Source organism: Melanotaenia boesemani, chromosome 21, assembly GCF_017639745.1.
Source record: "Melanotaenia boesemani isolate fMelBoe1 chromosome 21, fMelBoe1.pri, whole genome shotgun sequence".
Lineage (NCBI taxonomy): Eukaryota > Metazoa > Chordata > Actinopteri > Atheriniformes > Melanotaeniidae > Melanotaenia > Melanotaenia boesemani.
In genome coordinates this window covers 4,597,618-4,619,821 of record NC_055702.1, presented here as the reverse complement: position 1 = coordinate 4,619,821, position 22,204 = coordinate 4,597,618, and the positions used below count along the sequence as shown (strand labels likewise).

The following is a 22,204-nucleotide window of genomic DNA, read 5'->3' as shown; positions in this document are numbered from 1 at the left end:
AATGGCTTAGCACATTGTCTTTTCTGGGGTGAGATTTGACTGGTCTGGATAGGTGTCCCCTAAAAAGCAGGCCAGGAGACACAACAGCGGGCAAATTCTTCACAAAAGGGAAGTTTAGGATGATGCACGGTGATGCATCCGTGTAGCCGACCAACAAAGAAGAACAGAAATATCTTCTAATGTCTTTGTGCTATAAATATTCAGGATTTCACATTCTAGCTGCAGTTATGGAGCAGCAGTAAGTCTGTTCTCTCTGTTGCATCCAAAGTGAATTAAAAATAACTGGGATCAGCTCAGCAGCAAAGGCCTGACTTAGACTGATACCTTTTGAGGATTAAGAATAATAAGAGGCATAAACAAATTATGCACATATGCTGAACAATATATATAATCACTTATGCCAAACTGGTTTCAGTTCACCCACCACTCCTGAAATGTCTTCCAACTTTCTCCACTTTCTGTCTGTGGTTTGAAGGTTAAAACTGACCAAGAATAAGTGGCAGAAAGCAGTTTTAATGCACATGTGAAGGTTTTGCTAAATTAATAAAGAAAATTTAAATTTGGAATAAGTTTGTTAAATGTGACGAGAAAGAAATAACAAGTAGAGCCAATTAAAATATTGAGGAATATTTCTGCATAGATAATCATCATCATCATAATCATAATCTAATAATAATAATAATAATAATAATAATTCAGTTAGGCTTTTAAGGTTATCTATTTCAAATAGTCAGTTGTTGTTAAAACTGTTGAGCCTGTGTAGATCTCTACTCCAAATTCTACATGTGATAGCCTAATGATAAATAATACAAGGGTTATCGTGTAGTACTGGTCAAGACGATTTGAAATAAAACATGGGAATATAGCAATATACAAAAATACTTGAGTAAAAGGAAACTATTGACAAGAAAGTGTGCGCATCTTTTTTTCTGTGTGGTTATATATATTAGGAAATGATGATAAAAATATTGAACAGTGGCCTTTCTGTGTGGAGTTTGCATGTTCTCCCTGTGTATGTGTGGGTTCTCTCCGGGTTCTCCAACTTCTTCCCACCGTTCAAAGACATGCATGTTAGGTTAATTGGCCACTCTAAATTCTCTCTTGGAGTGAGTGAGAGTGTGGATGGTTGTTTGTCTCTGTGTGTTGGCCCTGCGATGGACTGGTGACCCGTCCAGGGTGTACCTGCCTCTCATCTGATAAAATGCTGGATTCGGCTCCAGCTTCCCTGTGACCCTTCATTGGATGAAGCGGTACAGATAATGGATGGATGGATTTTGCAGGAACCATCAAGCTGTCTGCCTTTAACTTGGCCTCGTCATAATTGCACATCACCTTCATACAAGTCGTACAAGATAAAGACCTAAAACTTGGATCCAAAGCGGTTTAGAAGTGGTAAACAAAACACTAGTAGCAGCATTTCTGAAGCAGTCCAGTGGAGGGAAAGACCAAAGTGATGGCAAAGTAGATATCCTACTTCAAATGTCTGGCGATCAGCAGCGATTTAAACTCCCAGTGGAGACATGCACAAAAACAAGGCAGCAACAATAAGAAGCCTTTGATTTGATAAATGGAAGCTTTACTGTTAAATACTGAAAAGTGGAATGAAACTGGCCATGCGTTAAATGTTAAAAACAAACAAACGCCCTTCAAATTAAGTTCACACTCATTTATGGAACAATTTGGACAAAGGAACTAAAGAAGAAAAATGGATTATTGTGTTTCATTAAATGATTAAAACTGATATAAGAAAGTATAATAAAAGAGGTGCATTTGTTTTGTTCTGCTTTGCTCTGCGGTGTTGTGTAGAAAGTGAGTGAAGTGTAAAATATTAACTATATGTTGGGAATTAATAGCATGTTGGTCTGCAGATGTTGTTATATTTCATTATGTTTAGTTAACTTATTTGTGTACGAGGGACAGATTATATAAGATTTTTTCTTCTTTATGCTCCTTTTCATTTATTTATGATTGTATTTATTATGTTTGTTAGTAAAGAATTAAATAAAATTCACAAAAAAGTGAACATCTTTAAGATTATCAGGTGTAGATAAATTAAAAAAAAAAGAGAAAAGAATCTAAAAACTAATGAATTTCAAAAATATTTCCCCATTAACCTTTCTAAAATACACACATAATTATAGCGGAGTGCATTTTACACAGATCATATGATGTACATGGAGACTATCATGTTATCGTTTGTTTTACTAACCATTTTAGAGTCGTAATTTAAATATTTTAGCCATCGTTATTCTGATTTTTGAGACTTAACATGTTGAAATACCGACTGAGAGCAAACCAATGCTGCATATGACTGTATGGACACCATGACAGCAACGTTAGAGTAAATGAGAAAAATGTTGTAAAATACTTTGTAAACTTAACTAGGGTTAAAATATGCTGCATACAAGTGCAGACCTTTTATCATACATTGATGTCCTGTCACCTTTTAGATAGATAGATAGATAGATAGATAGATAGATAGATAGATAGATAGATAGATAGATAGATAGATAGATAGATAGATAGATAGATAGATAGATAGATAGATACCAAAGGGAGTTGTGTTGTGTTTTAATCTCATTGTACATAACTAAATAAAGTTTTAATAATCACTTCATTAATAACTTATTAAATAGGTTTAAGTAGGTTTATTTCACTTTTATTTAATTTAATTATATCACACCTTTATAATGGCAATACAATCATTCTATTCTATTCTCAAAGCTGATTTCCTCGACTTGGGGCCGGAGTTTTATGAAATGAGCATAATGTTGTATTGGAGAAGACTTTAATGTAGTGATAAAGACAATAAATTGAGAAAGAAACCAGATAAAAACAATCGTTTCTCCGGCTACGTTCTGCCCTGTATTTGCAACCAGAGGTGTCGCCCTCTGCTGGCCACCCAAGAGAATGCAACATAAAAGCACTTTCACAGCAGCTTTATTTTTCTGATTTGAAAACTAAATCCACCCTTTATATGAAATCAGTTGTGTGTGTGTGTGTGTGTGTGTGTGTGTGTGTTTTATTTCATTATGATGACTGAAGCAGGAAGTCATCTCCATCACTGTGTGGGAGAGAAGCGGCTCAGCATGAATGATTTTAGTTCTATAGTTCTATTTAATTTTAATAACTGTGTTTTGGTCCTTATTTATAAATAAAAAAAAATCTAAATAAAATATTGTATATTCATTATTTTGAGCAGAGGTAAGGATAAGTTACGGAGGTAATTCCCTGTTTGGGTAGAAATGTTGCTGCTTCATGCAGGTTTAATAAAGCACTGAGCAATATTTTGGTTATATTTTAAACTACTGGAGCCAGAGCCACAATAATTCAGCAATTACTTGGCAACGTGACAGGAAACACAGTCGGTACATAACACACATGTTCACCATTGGTTTTCTGAACCATTTGATAAACATTTACAGTAAATGTTTGTAATCAGATGTCAGAAATGGCTCGAATCATCTACTGAGAAAGTGTGGAGGAACACTACAGCGCCACAGCGTGACATGGAAAAAGATTACTTTTTCCATGTCACCAGGTCAGAGTGATGTTTGAAAAACTCCATCAAGAATCAGTCCTGTCTGACAAGACTGCAATTTAAAGAGCAAATAATAGCCTAAAAAATAACTGAGCTTTCTGAGACTAAGCAGCCTCATCAATCTGGCTAGTCAAAATAGTATTGTGAGAAGGAAAGTATATCCTTTTTCAATTAAAAGATTTTATATATAAGGAAAAATATGTGTTAAAACTGCATCTTTAAGTGAAGTAAATGCAACTTTAAGCGACCATGTGAATATTTATGTAACAAACGCCGAAATACAGACGCAGTGTGTGAAAATTAAACATACCTTTACTGCCTTCCTAGAAATGAAGAGAGTAAGTAGCAACCAGGTGCTGCTAATGATACCGATCATCATCAGTATGATCACCTCTATAAAAGCAGAAGTTGTGGCCAGTTTGCTGGTCTGCAACATTCAAATGTTAACACAATAAGGAGGAGAATGTTATGTTATGTTATGTATGTATCCCAAACACAGCAACAAATCTACAAGAGAATGACTGAAAAAGACAAAAATAAAGGTATTAAAATCATCCAAAATCTATTTTTTTTAATAATAACAGTGACAGTACAATTGGTGCTTATTATTTTATTATAATTAATTCTTTAAAATTTCAGTTACTTACTTTTACAACCTGGTAAGGACCAGAAAATAAAAAAAAACATTGTCCTTTTATGGAAAACGTTATAACATTTTTCATATCCACACAATTCACAATTTGTTTAACATACAACACACAGTTGTAGTTGTAGTAAAGCAACACTAGATGGCGCTGAGGCATCACACACACCAGCAGGTTCAAGTCGAGCAGGTTTTCACGCCAGTATGCAGAAATTCTTGTCTTCAATTACACTTTGCTTTAAATCCCTCCTGTTTAACTTTTAAAAGCAGCATTTAAACAGAATAAATTATTTAGATCACTATAGTGTTGATATTATGATCTGTAGGGATATCTGATTCATTATATTTATATTGCATGTCATTACAGTTGTATTTTACAATGTTTACATGAATATTTAAATCAGTCTTGGCTTATGGATACTCGCAGTAGTAGTAGTTAAAGTTGCTGACAAATACTTTATAAAATACTTATATCTGCCTCTAGCAACAATATAATATGCTGCAGACCATCATTCAAGTTTGCTTCTGTATTTATTGTGCACATATACTAAAGTGTTGCCATGTGTCCTTAAAACGCCCCTTCAGGTAGCCTCAAGCTTGTGCCATCATTTTTCTAACGCTGCTGAAAAATAACACTTTAATAGCTGCAGCTCTTCGTTGCTTAAAGGGAAACTCTTACTAACAATTCTTTTTAAACCAGAGTCCAACTTTATGTTGTGATATTTTCATCACACTGATCCTGCTTGGTCTGTGTGCAGGGGAATTATTTTTACCTCTTCATGTGTCAGGTCTTGGGAAGCAAGGTTTCAGGGGGAGAATGAATGATGCAGCTTCATGCGTCAGCAGAACAGGAGCTTGTCATGAAAGAAAAAAATCTGTGGACATAATGAGAGTGTCTGTTGTTTACATGCAACAATAAGCCGTTTAACGTTCAGCCCCACAGATTCCCTTGAATTTGAGCTCTGCTATTTACATAGATGGCACTCTTAAATAACCACGTTAACCGACCCCCCCCATATATAAATAAGCACATATAAGAGCCGGCTTTCATGACTCATGCTTTATGGGACAGACCTCTCATGATCAAACCTTTGTTTCCCTTCCAGACACAAACAACTGAACTTGTATTATGACGTCATTAAAGGCCTTCCAGCCATGCAGTTGACTGATCCACCATTAGGTTGGAGAAATACTGAATTAAGAAAAAAATAACCTTAATTGTCACGGAAGGCAGAGATGTGCTGTAATATTTATTTTTTGAAACAACAATGAAGATGCAAATTTAAAAATATAGTGAACAACTAGAGGAAGATTAAGATTTAAGATTAAGTGTAAAGCAGAGTTGAGGTGAAACAAAGGAAGCTGATGCTTTAATTTGCCTTTTAGATGCAGCGATTGTTTAAAGGAGAAAAGTTTGCTTGGAAAAATTTTTCAACCATAGGATGTATGTCTCAAAGAAGAAGAAGAACAACAAAGAAAAAGAAGAAGGACAAAAGACCACCAAGAGAGACTATCTATTAATCCATTAAGAATGTTTAAAATCCTTAAAAAATAAAACCTGAAATGTTATGGATAGAAACTATATAGATAGTAAAGTAGAAAAAAACAACATATTTGTGAATTAAATGTAAACTTGTTAATGATAAATTGCAACAATGACAACATGCTTCAGTTTGTTTAGACGCCATGTTGTTTTCCAGCTTGCTCAGGTTGTATTTTGTCTGAACAGACCCTAAAGTTTAACAGCACATTCATCTTCCTCTGTTCAAATTTTAGGATCAGCATCTAAAGTCATGTTTAAGTCCATATCTGCTCTTCATAAGCAAATTATAAACATACATATCTACTACATGTTTAAAACCACATTCTTAATGAGTTACAAGATTAAAACATATCAGTTTGTACAAAGCCATTACATATGACTCCATAAAATAAACACAGGATTTAAATTTATTTAATAAACTGACCAAAGAGTGGACTTTTTTGCTATCATATTTCTGAATAATATCAGCTTGGTAATTTTTAGATCTCACATTCAGTTGTACTGTATTTGCTCCATTAAAGCCCGTCTTTTTTCCTACATCTCTTCCCTTCTCCCTTCAATCTAACCAGGAAACGATGGCCGGTAACAGCTGGCAACAGAGGTAATGGAAGAGCATCACTACAAGATGGCAATCCCATCCCAGCATGCAACACGGCAGGATGCACCTTCACATTTTCCAGAACCTCAAAATAATTATTATTAAGCAGTCTGGCAAGCTATATTTAAAATATAATGCTTAAAGAAGTATTAATTAAGAGTAGGTGTGTATGTTGTCTATCCAATTGTACCACAGAAGTCTTGTATTTTCAGTGTAACAGGACCCAAAACTGTAGGCAAAGCCTCAAGAAAAAAGGCAGCTGCAGAGGCAGTAGAGGCTCAGTGTGGTGGTGTCATTTTTTTCAGAAGGTTTGAGTTTTTATTGAAACTTTTACTTGCACATCCAGTACTGCTGGGCATAAACAGTCTGACAGGTATTGTGTTTTTCATGTGAGTTTTCAGCTTTTTTTTTAAAAAGCTAACTTTCAGGTTTTAATGATTGCAAATAGAAACTTGTCTGCACATGTTTGATTTACTACAAGTCTTAGAAACTCACACACATTTAACGTGGTCCAAAAAACACATTTGAGGTTATTTAATGTTTCCTTGCTTGCTGTAGACCTTATTATTTTCATAATGTTGTTGCATCTAAGTGCTGATAATGTTGTGCAGTTTGCTGAATAAAATTAGATTGGTATGTTGTTTTCAAGCCTTTTCTGTTCTGTTGGCGTTTCACTGGGACCTTTTAAAGGAAAAACTGGCACTGATTTGCATGATATGCTCATGCTTTGGCTGGTCTGATGGACCTGTAAAGGTTTACTGAATCGCACGGTGCCATTTAAATGTTTTAAATGGGAGCTTTGCACAAACCTGGAGCTGCAAAGGTTTCGTGTTTTTGCACAGAATGTACAACACTGACTGTATGAAATGTGTCTGGAGCTGGCAAATGCTTTCGGTGTTGCTTCATTTATTGTATCACTCCAAAAGTTATTTTAAGGTTTTATGGGTCTGTATTCTACCTTGTAGTGACTCATCCTGTGTTTGAATTTGGCAAATAACTCTGAAGCTGACAGTTTTAATACCTTGTAGGCCCTAACTGAATGAGGTAAAAATAAATGGCTATAAGCGGCAAACAAATACGCTCATGTACTTGCTTGAAAAATAATTAAGAAAGTTCTTTACTTGACTTGTTGGTTTATTAACAATTATCCTAAAAAGACCCTATCAAGAACTTATTTGTGCTTCTTTATGATTCCCATTCAGGTTATCTATCATCCAGGTGCCAATTCACAAAAGTCATCTGAAGGCAGTTCACACTACCCACGCTCACCCAGCTCCCACTACCCCCACGCCCCTGAAAAAAAAAGAAAAAAAGTCTGAAGTGAGCAAACAGTGTCTCCAGAGGTGATGGTGTAGACAGCGTTGACTGTGGTTGTAATTCAGTAGAAGAAGGGGTATTCCTAATTGGCAACAAAGGTAAAAAACAACAACTGTGGTGGACATCCACAAGAGTGAAATGGAGAAGTATTTTCATCCACAGGAATATCTGGGAAGCGCCAGATAAGGTGGCTCGGACATCAGGTTAGGATGCCTCCTGGACGCATCCCTGGTGAGAAGAGACCCTGTGGAAGACCCAGGACAGGCTGGAGGGACTTGACTGGTCTCAAAACGCTTTGGGAAATTTCCAAACCAAGAAGGGGAAGTGTGGGTTTCTCTGCTTAGGCTGCTGACCCTGCGACCTGACCCCGGATAAGCGGAAGAGAATGGATGGATGGATTATAGGACACTTGGGACGACGCTGGTCAGTCATATAAGTTTATTTTTTTTCTGGCCAAGACAGGAAACAGATGTTGAATCGTAATTTTAATCTCTGCCAAGTCAGATTTCATTTGCAAGTAAAATTTATGCCACATTAGTGAAAATCTTCTGAATGTGGGCAAAAAACCACAAACAATCAAAATAAAAAAGAAGAAACCCAGTGACAGAGAAACCCAACAAATCCCTTTTAGCAGCTCATGGTAACAGAGAGAAAAACAAAAAACAAACAAATCTCCCTTTCAGTGGTGAGAACCACCGGGAGAAGCAGACTCCCAGAGGGTGGCTTCCTACCTTGACTACTAGGCTGAAGGGGCTGGAAGAAAGAAAGGGATCCAGCAACAAACAGCCGCAGGGGGTCGAGCTGGCAATCTGATTAGAAACATGCAGCTCCATGACCAAAGATACCTGCAGAAAGGTACAGGGAGGGAAAAGCAAGAACTACAGGAAAAGACAAAGTTAGTGACAGCAAAATTCCACATTAGAAATGCATTCCTACTGCCTACTCATAATGGGAACGAATTCCATGGGAGAGGAACTTGGAATATGAAGGTTCTGCTCCTGCTTTTTGAAATCCTGCAGTCTTCAAGCAAAATAATCTGCTGGAAAGATATGAAACTATGAGATCTTGAAAGTCAGAATTAAACAGAAATAATTATGTTTTCTGAGTTTGTCACATCACTGAAAAAACATCTTCTAGGGAAACCAAGAGCGGCCGTGCTCGACGCTCATTCTTTAACAGATAGCGAGTTTATTTTCTTTTCTCGAGATTACAAGGATGGTTTTCCTGTGAAATCAGGATATTTTATCTCGTAATCTCAAGGAAACTAAATTTGTTTTCTTGAGATATGTGGGCTCAAAAGTATGTTCCACATGATTTTGTGGATCTAAATAGACCCGATGACAGCCGGGGAGGGACTACCGTCATGCTTTTTATGTGTAATTTTGCGAATGATTGAAGGTAAAACTTAACTGTCAGACACATCACAATGTCAGCCTTTGTCAGAAATGATAGATGTAAAGTTGAATGTATTGATCCATGATGGATGTTCCTTGATCTGACATCAGGTTGCATCCGTTGCTTAACTCTGTGCTGGGATGACCCTTGGGCCCAAGTGAAGAAGATAATGGCTAAGCTTTCATCCACGTTGAAAGACAGCCCTCCTCCTGAACACTGACAGCCCTGCAGTGCTCCTTCAGCAACAGACTGGTTGACCTACAACGTGAAGGAGGCTATTGCAGGTTCTTTTTTCCTGCAGCAGTTAGTCTGGAAACCAGCACTGTTCCTAGTAGACCACAAACACACTCAATAAAAGCCAATGCAATTTATTATTGTACATAATTTATTTTTTTATAATTCTTATTAACAATAAGTAGGTCTTTGGGGGGAACCTGTGTGGAGTTTGCATATTCTTTAGGTATGCATGGATTTTCTCCAAAGACATGCATGTTAGGCTGATTGGAGTCTAAATTCTTGCTAGCAGAGTGAGTCTGATTGAAAGCTCGTCTCTCTGTGTTGGCCCTGTGATGGACTAGGAAATTTGTTTTCTCGAGATAATGATATAAATGATCCCGTTATCACAGGAAAACAGTGTTATGAAAACATGAGAGCATGGCCGCTCTTGGCTTCCGTTAGCAGGGTTTCAAAATGAAAAGGAAATGAGCAGAAAATTCTTTACAGATCTCAGATCAGCTCTAATGCACCAACCTTTAGGGAAAAAGAGCCGAGCTTGTTTTAACTAAACCAAACTGCTTAGATGCTTGAATATTTCAGTCCACTTCTAGGTTTAAACCTTTTTATAACAGACAACTTCTTGTGGTGAGTGTGTCTCTGCAAAGATTAAATCAAGACACATCAACGCAGTGCCATTGTGGTAGTCTCAATCTGGCCATGGCAGTGGTCTGAGCTCAGGTAATTTTAGTTGTTTGGGTTAAAATTTGTAAAACTAGCAAGTGAAAAAGGAAGCAGGTGTTGTTGGTGATAATCAAGTCACAATCACAACGGCTGGCACATAAATAAAATTCCAGTTTTTACTTATTGTTATAACTGAAGCTTTAATAAACTGATCCAAATTCATAGGTAGCCTGAATTCAGGAGGTAGTGTGGTTGACTTTCAATAAAGGGCACCGGTTTGATTCCTAACTTTCCTGTGTACATGTTGAGGAGGTATCCTAAACCCCACACTGCAGTTTGCACATGCAGGTTATGGGAGAGGTAGGGCTGTGACATCATCAATTCAGGAAATCTCCATTTATTCCTTACAGCTTCACGTTTGGACAAAAATACAAAACAGCATTGCTGTATTGACAGACACAGACACACCTAAAGAATCGGAACAAAACGGCTTTAACGGGCTGAGCACAGTCTGGTAGCCGCTAATCAGCGTCTGTCAGATGATCGCTTCTTTAGCAAAAGAGTAAAAATCTCACACTTTTTTTTGTGTTCCCCGGTAGATTTTTGGCATGACATTTCTGTCCCTCAAGGTAAGGTTTCACATTATTATTATTATTATTATTATTATTATTATTATTATTATTATTATTATTATTATTATTATTATTATTATTACTAACTGTTCCGCAGTCCAGTTCAGTTCGCCACAGTTCTCTGTCTTTTATTCAGCCCCTGTTGTCTAACTCATTTGTTTTCATGCAATCCTTTGAATTCACTTTACTCATTGTTGTGCACTGTTGTTTTTTGCATGCAGCACTTTTTTCAATCTTGTCCATTTCAAGCTTTATTAATAGTCTTAAAGTCTTTAAAGTCCTTAAAAATGTGTCTGCTACAAGTCCAAATTTTGCCTGGTGCACATACAAAATCAAAAATTAATATGAATAGTTTATTCTCTTCAGGGTATCTCATTTTGTACTTCATGCATTTGGCTTGTCAACTATTTAAAAAAAATGTGATTATATACATATTTTTCTACGATGAAATATGGAAGTAACTTTGAAGAAATGAATGAGATGCTTTCTTTTCACAGCAGTAACCCATGTGCTGCTTCGTACAATCATTATGTAATCATCAAAGCAACTAATGAGAACAAGAAGTGAATCATCATGACTGAAGTCTAATCAGTAGCTGTGAAGATGAGTAACCCTCCCAAAGCTAGAAACCCTGATTGTAAAAAATAATGTGTAAGAAGACAGTAATAGTTCCCCTAAAGCTGCTCCGCTGGCAGCTACTAACCCTCTTGTTCTCCTTCAGCGTTTGCATTGAAGTTCACATCCAATTAAGCATTGTGGAAGCACCAGAAGCCTTAAATCCCTTACAAAATAGTCATGTTAGAAAACTGTCAGTTCATTTTTGTAACTTGTTTTCCCCCTCTTGGTTCCTTTTTGTTGTAGCACAGTGCAGATTAAAAGCAGAAAAAAGTCCTTACTTGTTCTTGGTCATGGAAGAAAATGGTGAATGTTCACTTGGGCAGAAAGACCTTATTTAAAAGCCGATGTTCATCTGTGCTCCCCTTAGAGACGCACACACACAAAGCTTAAGAGGATCACACGATGCTCAAAATGTATTTCTTGTTTGCTTTGGTCTCGTGGGAGGGTGGAGACAAATGGTTGTGTAAACCTGAGCAGAGTCTCCATAGCTGGTAATGGAAGCCCAATATGTGCTTTTTATAGAGTTGTCTTCTAGAAATAAACATTTCAGCCATTTGTTCCATTTTTCAGTCAAATGCAACACACATTTTATTTTCTCTTGACACCTTTTCAAGTATGAAAATAACAATACTGAAAATAAATAACAATAAATTATAAAGTGAATGACATTGTGACGTTATCACCTTTTGTACCACATCACCATGAAGAAACTAATAAATGTCTCTCTTTTTGTGACCAAATGCGATGTTGGAATGACAGCTTACCACCGACAGTTGGCTGCTTCTTCCTGCTCGGCCCAGTCTCACCAGAACAATGTGTAATAGGTAACCACATATATTAATTCTAACCCTACCATTGGAGGGGGAGAGTGCAGACAAGTAAGGAATCACAAGTAGAAGATAGCACACAAGTATTGAAATAGCAATTTATGATGCTAGAATTAGCGTTTGGGGCCAAATAAAAACTAGTGAGATGTTTAAAGTGGATGCCATCATATAGGTGAACATATACATAAAGCACATGTATGTGTAGTAGAGTATGGAAAAATGTAGGAATTCTACAATTTTTTTAGTCTTACTTGTGAAACTTCACTGAAGTGATTTTCATTTGTTGTTTTGAGGTAAATAAACTGGGCTGAATTTCACCAGAGGGTGGTCTTCGTTGTTTGTCCATGTGGAAATGAACTTACAAGAACAAACAGAAAAAAACAACAGTGGTGGACATCCACACGAGCCCTGTTCTTCTGGAAATCTCTGGGAATATCTGCAATATCTAGAAAGATGCTGATCAGTCGTGAGTTTACTGCAGAATTAACATAGCTGGACAGGCTGGTAACTTTGATCTTTGCCAGTTAAGACACATTTATATTTATTTGGACCATTTACATTTATCTGTTCTTATCCAAATGTAAATAAAATCTGTTATTGTCAACCAGGAGAGGACTAAATTTAAACAGTGATAGCTTTTTATAGTGGTACTTGACTCACTAGACTCAGTCTACATCTTAAACTGTAGGTGTCAGTGCTGAGAAAATGACGCCGCCACAAAGCAGGAATATAACATGGGTGTAGATTATTCTACATAAATATAACTCTTACTTTCTCTGGGTGAAATCCCTGTTAATGGTTGGAAACAAGCCATGCTATGGAGAGAAATTAGAGTGTGTTTAGCTGTATCCGGGATAGAAAATTTCCAGTTCTTGTCAGGAGTAATCCTCTAATCTGATAGGAAGGGTTTGCACTCGATAGATTAGTGCAGTGTAACAATAATCAGACATCCTACGTTCATCCGGAGTGTGGTTTGTAAATGCACATGTTCATAACGTTGGGTTATTAAACTGCTGGTTTCATAAAATAACATCACATTAACTTTCTCTACTGGCTTGCTTCCTTTACATTACAAAAGTGCATAATTACATGTTTCTTTGAGTCAATTTAAAAATTTTAAACCTCAAAGATGATCCATCAAGACGGAAGCAGCTGCTTAGCTACAACAGATACCAACCTCGCGGTGGTATGGGAGAGTCCGTTAACATAAATAATTTGACATTTTATCACAACCATTGCTCACACATTACTTACAAGGGATGAAAAAAAAAAGAATTAGGGAAACAAAAAGAGGAAATTCATGTACAATTTCACAAAAACAGCAATTCATAAGAACGCACAGGTGCGAGACATACAGGTAAAATAGGAATGTGGACTGTGAATTGCTGAGTACATGGATCATGTGTCCATATGATTTACAGTGTGTGGCTTGTGTTTTTGGTTTATATTTGTGATGACTCCAATGGATTTAAACACTCCTGCTCTGCTATTTATATATGTACAATTAATCAGTAATGATTCAAGTCAACCAAAAGTCACAAAAAGTCACCTGGTATGAACAAGAATGAAGACCTTCCTGATTACATGAATCCCTCTCATGTGGCTTGCTGGTGTAGAGGCAACAATGTTAAGTCTCTTTGTTCAGCTGATGAGTTTTGTTCCAGTCTAAACAGAAAGTTTATTAGATCAAGAATTCAGGTCAGGTACGTTCAACGGAAACTTGGCTTAAAACGCCACAAAATCAGTGGTTTTATTCAACAAGTGGATTAAAAGATCGACAGAAATAGTTCAGTCATTCCGCCAATCACCTGAGCTGGGCGGAGCTTGTCTCTTTAGCAGCTTTGAACTTAATGTTTTGGTTTTCCAGCTTGTAAGGTCAATGTAAAAAACTTTAAAACCTTAAATGTACACTCAAGAGCAAACAATGGAAAGACACAGCTTAGAGAAGCTGGTGAAAACTGAATCATTTAGCATAAAAAAAAGAAAAAAAAAGTCCCATTGGCAGTAAAAAGCTTTTCTATAGATTTGTTTGCCAGATAATTAAGAATTTTGTAAATTTGCTGAAATTCGTTTTTCTGTAATAAGGAAAAAAAAATAAATAGACAACCTGTTAAGCTGGCATTAGATAATTTCTGCTTAAAAGGATTTAAATGACTAATCTATCATTAGGATAGCTTTCATTTATTATTCTATTAATTTTATTTAACTGCTCACAGCTCTACATTCATTAGGTTGGACATAAAACATCAATAAAGCTAACAGGGCTCTTCCTGTGGAGACAAAGTAGGCGGAGCCTCTCGCTCTATCTGCTCTGGTCTGATTGGTCAGCTTCAGTGGCCTCATCAGACACCGCCTACCTCATGCAGATAAAAAAAATGGATGTCATTGCACATAAAACAGTCCCTGAGTGCATGATTCATCAACATTTTTGTTTTTCATGAATTTACAAACTTAAAATCTGCTTTTCTTTAGATATTTTTGTCCAGGTAAAGGTGGATAAGTAATATTTAGTTAAAAGCATAAACAAGCACTTAAGTATCAAATTCGATGTCATAAAGACATCCAATAAAAGTTGTATTATGGGATGTCTACAAATGTACCGGCTAATTATTAATTACTGGTAAAAACTTAACAGTACAATCTAATGTGTTTATGGTTTGTTGTGTTGTCCCTGAGTAACAAAAAAAGAGGAAGAAAAAAAAGAAAAAGAGAAATAATGTAAATTATTATTATTATCACTGAGTGGCGCAGAAAATAATAATTCTTATAAACAGAAAAAAAGTGGCTCAATATTCATGAAAACATTTGCTCCAAGTATCTAACATAACCTAAGCAGCTAAACAGGCCCTATAGTGGCCCAAATCTGGCATGCCAGAGGAAATAACCCATCCTGCAGACAGTCTAAATATGAGTTCAGGCTGCATGGCCCATTGCTTGTTGGACTTTGACTAAATATGACAATCCCTCACTAAAAAAGTCCCAAACTGTGGAAACTTGACATTACTTACATGGCCGCTGCCTCCAGAACTCAGGTTTAGCTGCTCTTGTTTGTGTTGGTGATATTGTTGGTGCTTAAGTTTTGTTGTAAGGTGAAACAAAGTACTAAAATCATCCAAATTGTTTTTAGCACTCCGTCCTTTGCTGCGGTCGACTCCTGCTGGCTTTAGCTAACATACAGCTAATCAACATTCAACTTACAAGGAGCATTAGCTTTGAGGTCTACACATTGTTGGTTTAATTATGTTCTGCACGACAATCCACCTGCATTGATTAAATAACTAAAACCCTTCACTCAGCAGGGGCTGAGAGCGATACAGATGGATAATATAAACAGACTTTTACTTAACTAATGATCTGGGATCAAAGGGAAGCAGCTATGCTCCAAAATCTGCATCTATAAAGTGAAAGGATTGCTATTATGTGATACATTTTCTCAACATTGTTTTAGTGGCTTTCGTCAGGAGGAAATTACTGGACAGCCACGTAAATTAATTACTAATTTGTTTGATCTGCATATTCAAAGAAAATTTAAATTAGGAATTTTGTCTTAATTTTGTCTAAATATTAAAGATTTCAAACTTCATTAAAAAAAACAAACAACAACAACAAAAAAAAACTAGCCATGTGCTTGATTTTAACCAATGCTGCTAATGCTAATTCAGATATTTCCACCTGGGTGTTTTATTCTGGAACAAAACTCATCGGGTAGAATTTATGGAATGTGTTTAACTTCTCTGGAAAGTCGCTAAATAAAGCACAACTGCACCAAGCCGAGAATGGAGGACAATATCACAACATCAAAATAACAAACACTATAACCAGACAGTTGTTTGTGATACTTAAAAACAAAAAAAAATTAAAATAAAGAACTGAACATTTAACAGCTTTGTCACTGTCCTTGTGGCTTGAGCATGGTGTCCACTGGGATGGTTTCCAGTTAGATGTGGTCCAGCGCTACAAGCTCCAAGTTCCCACTGATGATGTTGGTGATAATCAATGACGATAGTGGTAACGTAAAAGTGCACAAGTAGGGTTACAACAGATGCTTTCTATGGCAGGCAATTGTTAAACGAATGGAGTGCTGTACATTCACACTGAAACTCCAGGTCACGCCAGTCAGCTTGGTCACGTGCATCTTTTGATCCACTAACCTCTCGAATCACAAAGTCTGCAATGTCCTTTCCCCCGTCCCTCATCCATCTTCTCCAGAATGTCTGCGCAGCATCCCTCCTGAGGTTTCAGAGACTGATGCAGCCTCTCTGCTGCTCTGTCGCTTTGTCCCAGCTCAAAAAGTGTTTTAGTGTACTCCAGTGAGGTGGCAGAAAAACGATGACAATGACAGCTGGAGGTTTCTCCCAAAGCGCCTGTGTAGGACAAAGCTGGTTTCCTCTTTCATAGCGACGTGGACTGCTTGATGCTGTGAAAGCTGACCCGTGAAGGTGAAGTGGGGATGGACATAGCCTGGGTCATCCTGGCTCGGATGGAGTGCTGCTCCTGCCATCGATGGAACCGCTTCCTCACAGCCGAGCGGACCTGCAAACAACAAATTCTTAAATGTGCTAAAACTTTCTAAGTGCTGAAAAAACTAATAGCATTGTGGATATTTTAATGTGAGGCACAAAGATGCAAAAAGACAGTTAGTTCAAATACAAGAAAAGCCACACAAGGCACAAGATAAAAAGCACTTGGGGCAAGACTAGAAGGGTTGTGCCCCACTGGTGGAATAATAGGAATAAAAATACTGAAAGTCTAAGTAAGTAGTAAACATGCACCGGAAACACCAACTGAAAATCAACAAATATTCGTCCAAAAACAATCACAGTTTTCAGTTTCAACTTTCCATTTTTTGTTATTGTGCTGTTTTAGATTAGATTCACTTTTAAAAGTTCTCAATTTAAAAACCAAAATGGTGCTGTTTGTGTTCGGTTTTTATATATTGTACAATAAAACCACAGCTGCTGTGTTAGAGGCATGACTCTTAATCCAAATATAACACTTGCACATAAATATATATGTTAAATCTTATGTGCAACTCATTAAAACACTTTAATTAGAGCATTGGCTTGTTTAGATCAAGGCCAGTAATCTGAATAATGCTGTGTATGTACATACTGACACTATTTGGATAAAAAAAAAACACACCTGAGTCAGACTAATGGATCAACATGTTTAAGCAGAACTTGATAACAAGCTGTTAAGACAGCCATTCAATTTGAATCGTGTGTGTTGGAGCAGGGAAACATCTAAAACCTGCAGGACTGCGACCCTCGAGGACCAAAGCTGGATACACCTGTTTTCATTTCGGTTTAATCTTGTTTTCCAGTTTTTACCTTTTGTCTGCCTTTTGTACAAAACTTTTATCAACTTTTGTTGCTCATAGGAGCATTTTAAGTGTTTTTTTTGTGTTTTTAATGATAATAATAACAGATGTTCTGCTGTCCTGGCTCTTTTAGACCTCACTGCAGCCTTTGGCACAGTTGACCAGATCATTCTGGAGCATGTGGAGCAGTGTGTAGACATCAGAGGCTGCTTCAAGCTGGTTCTGGTCTTATTTGTCAGATGGGACCTGTTCTGTTCATCTTAAACAGTATCCTCAGCAGTAGTGTCTCTTAGTTGTAGGGTCCCAGGAAAAAGATAATGACTAGTTTTGTTTGCTTGTTGGATGTAATAGTTTTTATTATGAATTATTTGTTCTATGTATTCTTGTATGGATGTGTGTGTGCATGGGATGTGTGTATACGTATACATATTTCCCTTTATCATTTTGTATTTGTATAAACTAATCCATTTTTAATGGATTTCTATCCATTCGTTTTCAACAAAAGAAAAAAAAACTTTTACTTGTTTATTCTTTTTTTTCTGAGAATGTTTATTAAAAGGGGAAGAAATGTTTTGTTACTGAAAATGCTTTTTCTGTTGTAGTTAAAGTGCTAAAGAAAAAGCTGTGGAGTCCCACAAGGAACCATTTTAGGCCTGCTACTGTTTTCTTTGTGTGGTCTCTGGGGTACTATTTCCTGCCACTGCTTTGGTGTTGTAAGTCATCTACCTACTCGTTATGTCACACTTGGACTACAGTAAAATCCTTTATTATGGCCTAGATCAGTCACCTGTTCATCACATCACTTTCAGCTTGCTCAGAACTCAGCTACTGGTACAAATGAAAAATAAAAATAAGGCAAAATAATGATATGTACATATGTGTGTATATATATATATATATATATATATATAAACTGTGGAAGCACATGGAAAATCAAAAGTAAAGTAAACTAAAGTTTGAATGACAAAAATCAACTGAAGTAAACTAATTATTTGATAATAAATATCTAAACTATGATAATATATTATATGATGGTAATAAATGACCAAAATAAAATAAGTCTGAATAAGTAAATCGAAAAAATATTTCCTTTTTATTAGGTGAAAAAAAAGCCTCCTAAATGAGCAATTAGCAGCTCCCACCATGGTCTCCAATCTCTGTACCCTTCAGTAGTTACAACATCCTTTGTTTAGTTTAGATCCTCATGAGAAATACCTGAAAATCATTTTAACACACTTTAATATTTTACAGCTCAGTCCATCAGCGCACCAACCACAATTTAATATGCCTTTTACCCTAAAGTACAATCATTAAATGCTCGACAGATTTTTCTACTAAATGCAGTGTTTCCCCAGGTTGACGGCCTTGGGGGGGAGAAACTCCTCTCATGCATCAATGATCCAACACGCTATCATGGATAGATGGATGGAATAAAGCACACTAATTATAATTAGTCTGTTTTTACTCTTCAGTTTCATATGTGTAACTTACAAACAGCCTTAATAAGCAGGATGTAAATCTCAGCAAACTTAAAATCAGCCCATGTATTCATTACTCTAGCTGTAACGTCATGTGACAACTACACACAGCTGTGAAGTCACGTTGCATTTCCAAACTTTTCTGTAAATGACAGAATAAAGTTAAACTTTTAAAAAGTCCTCATAAAACTGTTTCATTCAGTGGAACGCTATAAATATTCGTAGAGTTCAGATCTCAGATAAGATGTTGATGTTAATAAAACCTAAAAAGAATACTGGATCCATTTTAAGCCGTAATATGACTCAGAAATGACAGTAGATTCAACTTGTTCAGCTGTGTATGATGGACATGATGGACATGAGGTTCTCAGCGTAACTCCGAAGCATTAGAAATACTTTGGCTGCTTATGTGTGTGTGTGTGTGTGCGTATGCGTGTGGCATGAGTGGCATGTGGCAGAACTCTGCCGTGGACACACAGCTATGACCCTCCGTCATGTAGATCAGATGAATGACACCAGACTGTTTAGATTTTTAATAAAAGCTCTTCTAGAGGAAATGGAACCTGACATGACTTCTGCTGTGACTTGGCGCTGGACAGAAAACAAAATCAAATTAAAGTGACCTTCTATTGACAGCGGGCGACCCACCAACTATAATGGTAGGGGGACACTGAAATGTATTCTTTTTGTCCTGAATGTGAGCGCAGGTATCCTTTGTTCATCTGTTTTATTCTTCCCCTTGCTTATCCTGTTACCTTCAGTCTGTAACAAAACACTAAATCAATATCCTCTGTAATCTACACATGCTGCTTAAGCCCTTTGTTCCAGCTACATCGCGGTTCATGATGAGATATTCACTCATCATCCAGCCAGCTGCCCTTCAGGTACAGACCCTCACAGTGAGGGTCTGTACCTGAAGGGCAGTTGATATTACATCCTGCTTGAGGAATAACTTGTAATGATTACTCTGTGATGGGATGCACGTCTCTGAAGCTAAAATGAGGATGAGATTTACCTTCGTGTCTAGTTTGTGGCTCAGGTGGCAGGATTGTGGTCTGTTTAGCAATGAGGGGTTATTGATTGAAACTTTGGAGAGAATAACGAGGATTAAAAGAGATCTAAATCCGTTAAAGACCCTGAAAATGTACGGTTTATGAGTTATTATCTGGCTATGAGTGGTAAGGTACAACATTGTTTAAAATGTCCCACAGAAGTTCAAACACTGCTCGTTCATTCACTCAAGACATTTTCACCTGTAGTTTCTTCTCTGTGGTGTTTAAAGGGGGCGGGGTTAAAAGTGATGCTGTGATGACACATATCTATGAACCAGTCAGACAGCTGTGTGGGTTACTGTCAGTTAAACCTGATAAAATCAAACCCAATTAGTCCTGATGATTCACATCTAGTTTAGCAGCATTTGTAACTCTACTCCAGTGAGATCACACCTCATACTGGAGTCCAAAACACGCTAAACAAGCTTGACTCCATGCCAAGGATGTGGACTTCAATACCCTGTACTCCTCCAGCATCCCTCTACAGAACGCCCCCCCTCCTTTCTTCAAGTCTAAATCCTGTGACTCACGCTGCTGTTTTTATATGTATTCCATTAGAGTTGCCTGTTGTGGTTCTGAGTGTTTTTTTTGTGTCTGAAGCTAGTTTATATCCACTGGGGCTGGGCTGCTTGTTTCTGTCATGAAATGGGGTAAATATGAAGCAGGAATCAGACAAAGCTCCATGGAAACAGGAATAGAAATAAAATTTTAATCTCCAATTTTCATTTTTCAAGATCCACCTCTGATCACCTAGCAAGCTTCCTATCTGCTCCACCCACCCTCCCTATCCCTATCATCATTCATCCTTCCCTCCTTTATCCATCTTAAACTATTCATCCTTCCATCTCCTCACCCATCCATCCTCACCAATCATCATCTATCCTCCTTCTCTCATCCATTCATCCAACGTCAACAGTTCATCCAACCAAACTTTTTCTTCCTCATCCTTTCATTAATCATCCTCTCCCTCATCCATCCTTCCTTTGATGATCGGTTCAGCTATTCCCCTTTCCTAATCTATTCATCCTTTCTCACCCTTCCTCATCCATCATTCCCTCTCTAATCTTTTCATCTATCCTTTCCTTCATCTATTCATTCGTCTTTGCCCTCCCTCATTCGTTCATCCATTCCTCTATCCTCACCCATTCTTCCTTCTTTCCTTTCATTCCTCCATCAATTAATCCATCCTCATCCTCCCTCTTCCATTTTTCTTTCTTTCATCTGTTTGTCTATTCTTACCTTCCTCACCATTCATCCTTCCTTCCTCACCTTCCCCATCCATCCTTTCCTTCCTCATTCATCCATCTTTCATTTCCTTCTTCATCCTTTCATTCATCATCCCCTCACTCATCCTTCCTTCCTTCCTCCCCTTCACCATCCTCCCTTTCCTTCTTCATCCATTCATCCACCCTCACCCATTCATCTTTCTTTCCTTTCCTTCCATACCCTTTTAGTCCACCCTCCCCCTCTTTCATCCATCCTTCCTTCTCTCATCTGTTTATCCATCCTCCTTCTTGCATTCTCCTTCTCTCTCGTTCATTCTCATTCATCCATCCACCATCTTCCCTCTTACTTTTCCCCATCTCAGCTCTTCCTTGTTCTTTGTTATATCATTACTTGTTTTTTCTCTGTTTTTCAGGTACCATCATTTGGGGGAGGGGGGGATTTCTGAGATGGAGCCCCCACACCGAGCCTCCTCCTTCATGAACACATGAAAAACCAGAGTCTTAGCAGGTTGAAAACAGGACAAGAACTCTGGACAACTTAAATTTACAAACCTCCAAAAATCTCCAAATAAACCTTTCATCAGAGAGCTGCTAGCAGGGTTTAACAGGCTGTTTAACATGGAGCAGTCCTGATTCAATAGAACTACTGTAGCAGCCTAAAGCCTGACCTGTCTACTCCACTCCATACTGTAGTAAAACTGCACCTCATAATGCTAATAACACCAAGCATTAAACATAAAGTAGCATTCCTTCATGCATGCGTATTTCAGTGCTATTCTGAGAGGGTTTCACCCCTGATTTCTCAGTGGAACGAAATTAGGGCCGACACTGTCACAGAGTGTAGCAAGTCATGTCACTTATGGCCACACATGACAAGTCTTAATTGTGCCCTAAATATATGTGCCTCAAGCTGCAAAACACAGCAAAAGCCACCAAATGGGAGGATGGACGCAGTTGAGGAAGAGAAATATGAATAATCACTCACTTTGGGGGGGACTCTGAAATGTTACATCAATAATCTAAATCTGCTTACCTCACTGTTTAGGAAGCAGTAAAATACTGACACGAAGAAACCCTGCGTGAGAGAAGAGGGGAGATATGGTGAGGACAAAGCAGC

The 22,204-nt window shown here is 37.4% G+C and overlaps 1 protein-coding gene across 2 annotated transcripts in view; it reads right to left on the bottom strand.

Moving 5' to 3' along the window:
- Positions 1 to 11,248: 11,248 nt before the first annotated feature.
- The window catches only part of LOC121632228 (corticotropin-releasing factor receptor 1), a 127,799-nt gene continuing 116,843 nt past the window's right edge, over positions 11,249 to 22,204 (bottom strand). Inside the window, exons 13-14 of one of the 2 annotated variants that reach the window (XM_041973494.1) lie at positions 22,121 to 22,162; positions 11,249 to 16,544 (exon numbers count right to left, since the gene is read on the bottom strand). In XM_041973494.1, the coding sequence (XP_041829428.1) occupies positions 16,404 to 16,544; positions 22,121 to 22,162 (183 nt within the window). In that variant the 3' untranslated portion in view covers positions 11,249 to 16,403. The remainder of the gene's footprint in view (positions 16,545 to 22,120; positions 22,163 to 22,204) is intronic. The other variant, XM_041973495.1, reaches the window with a different exon arrangement.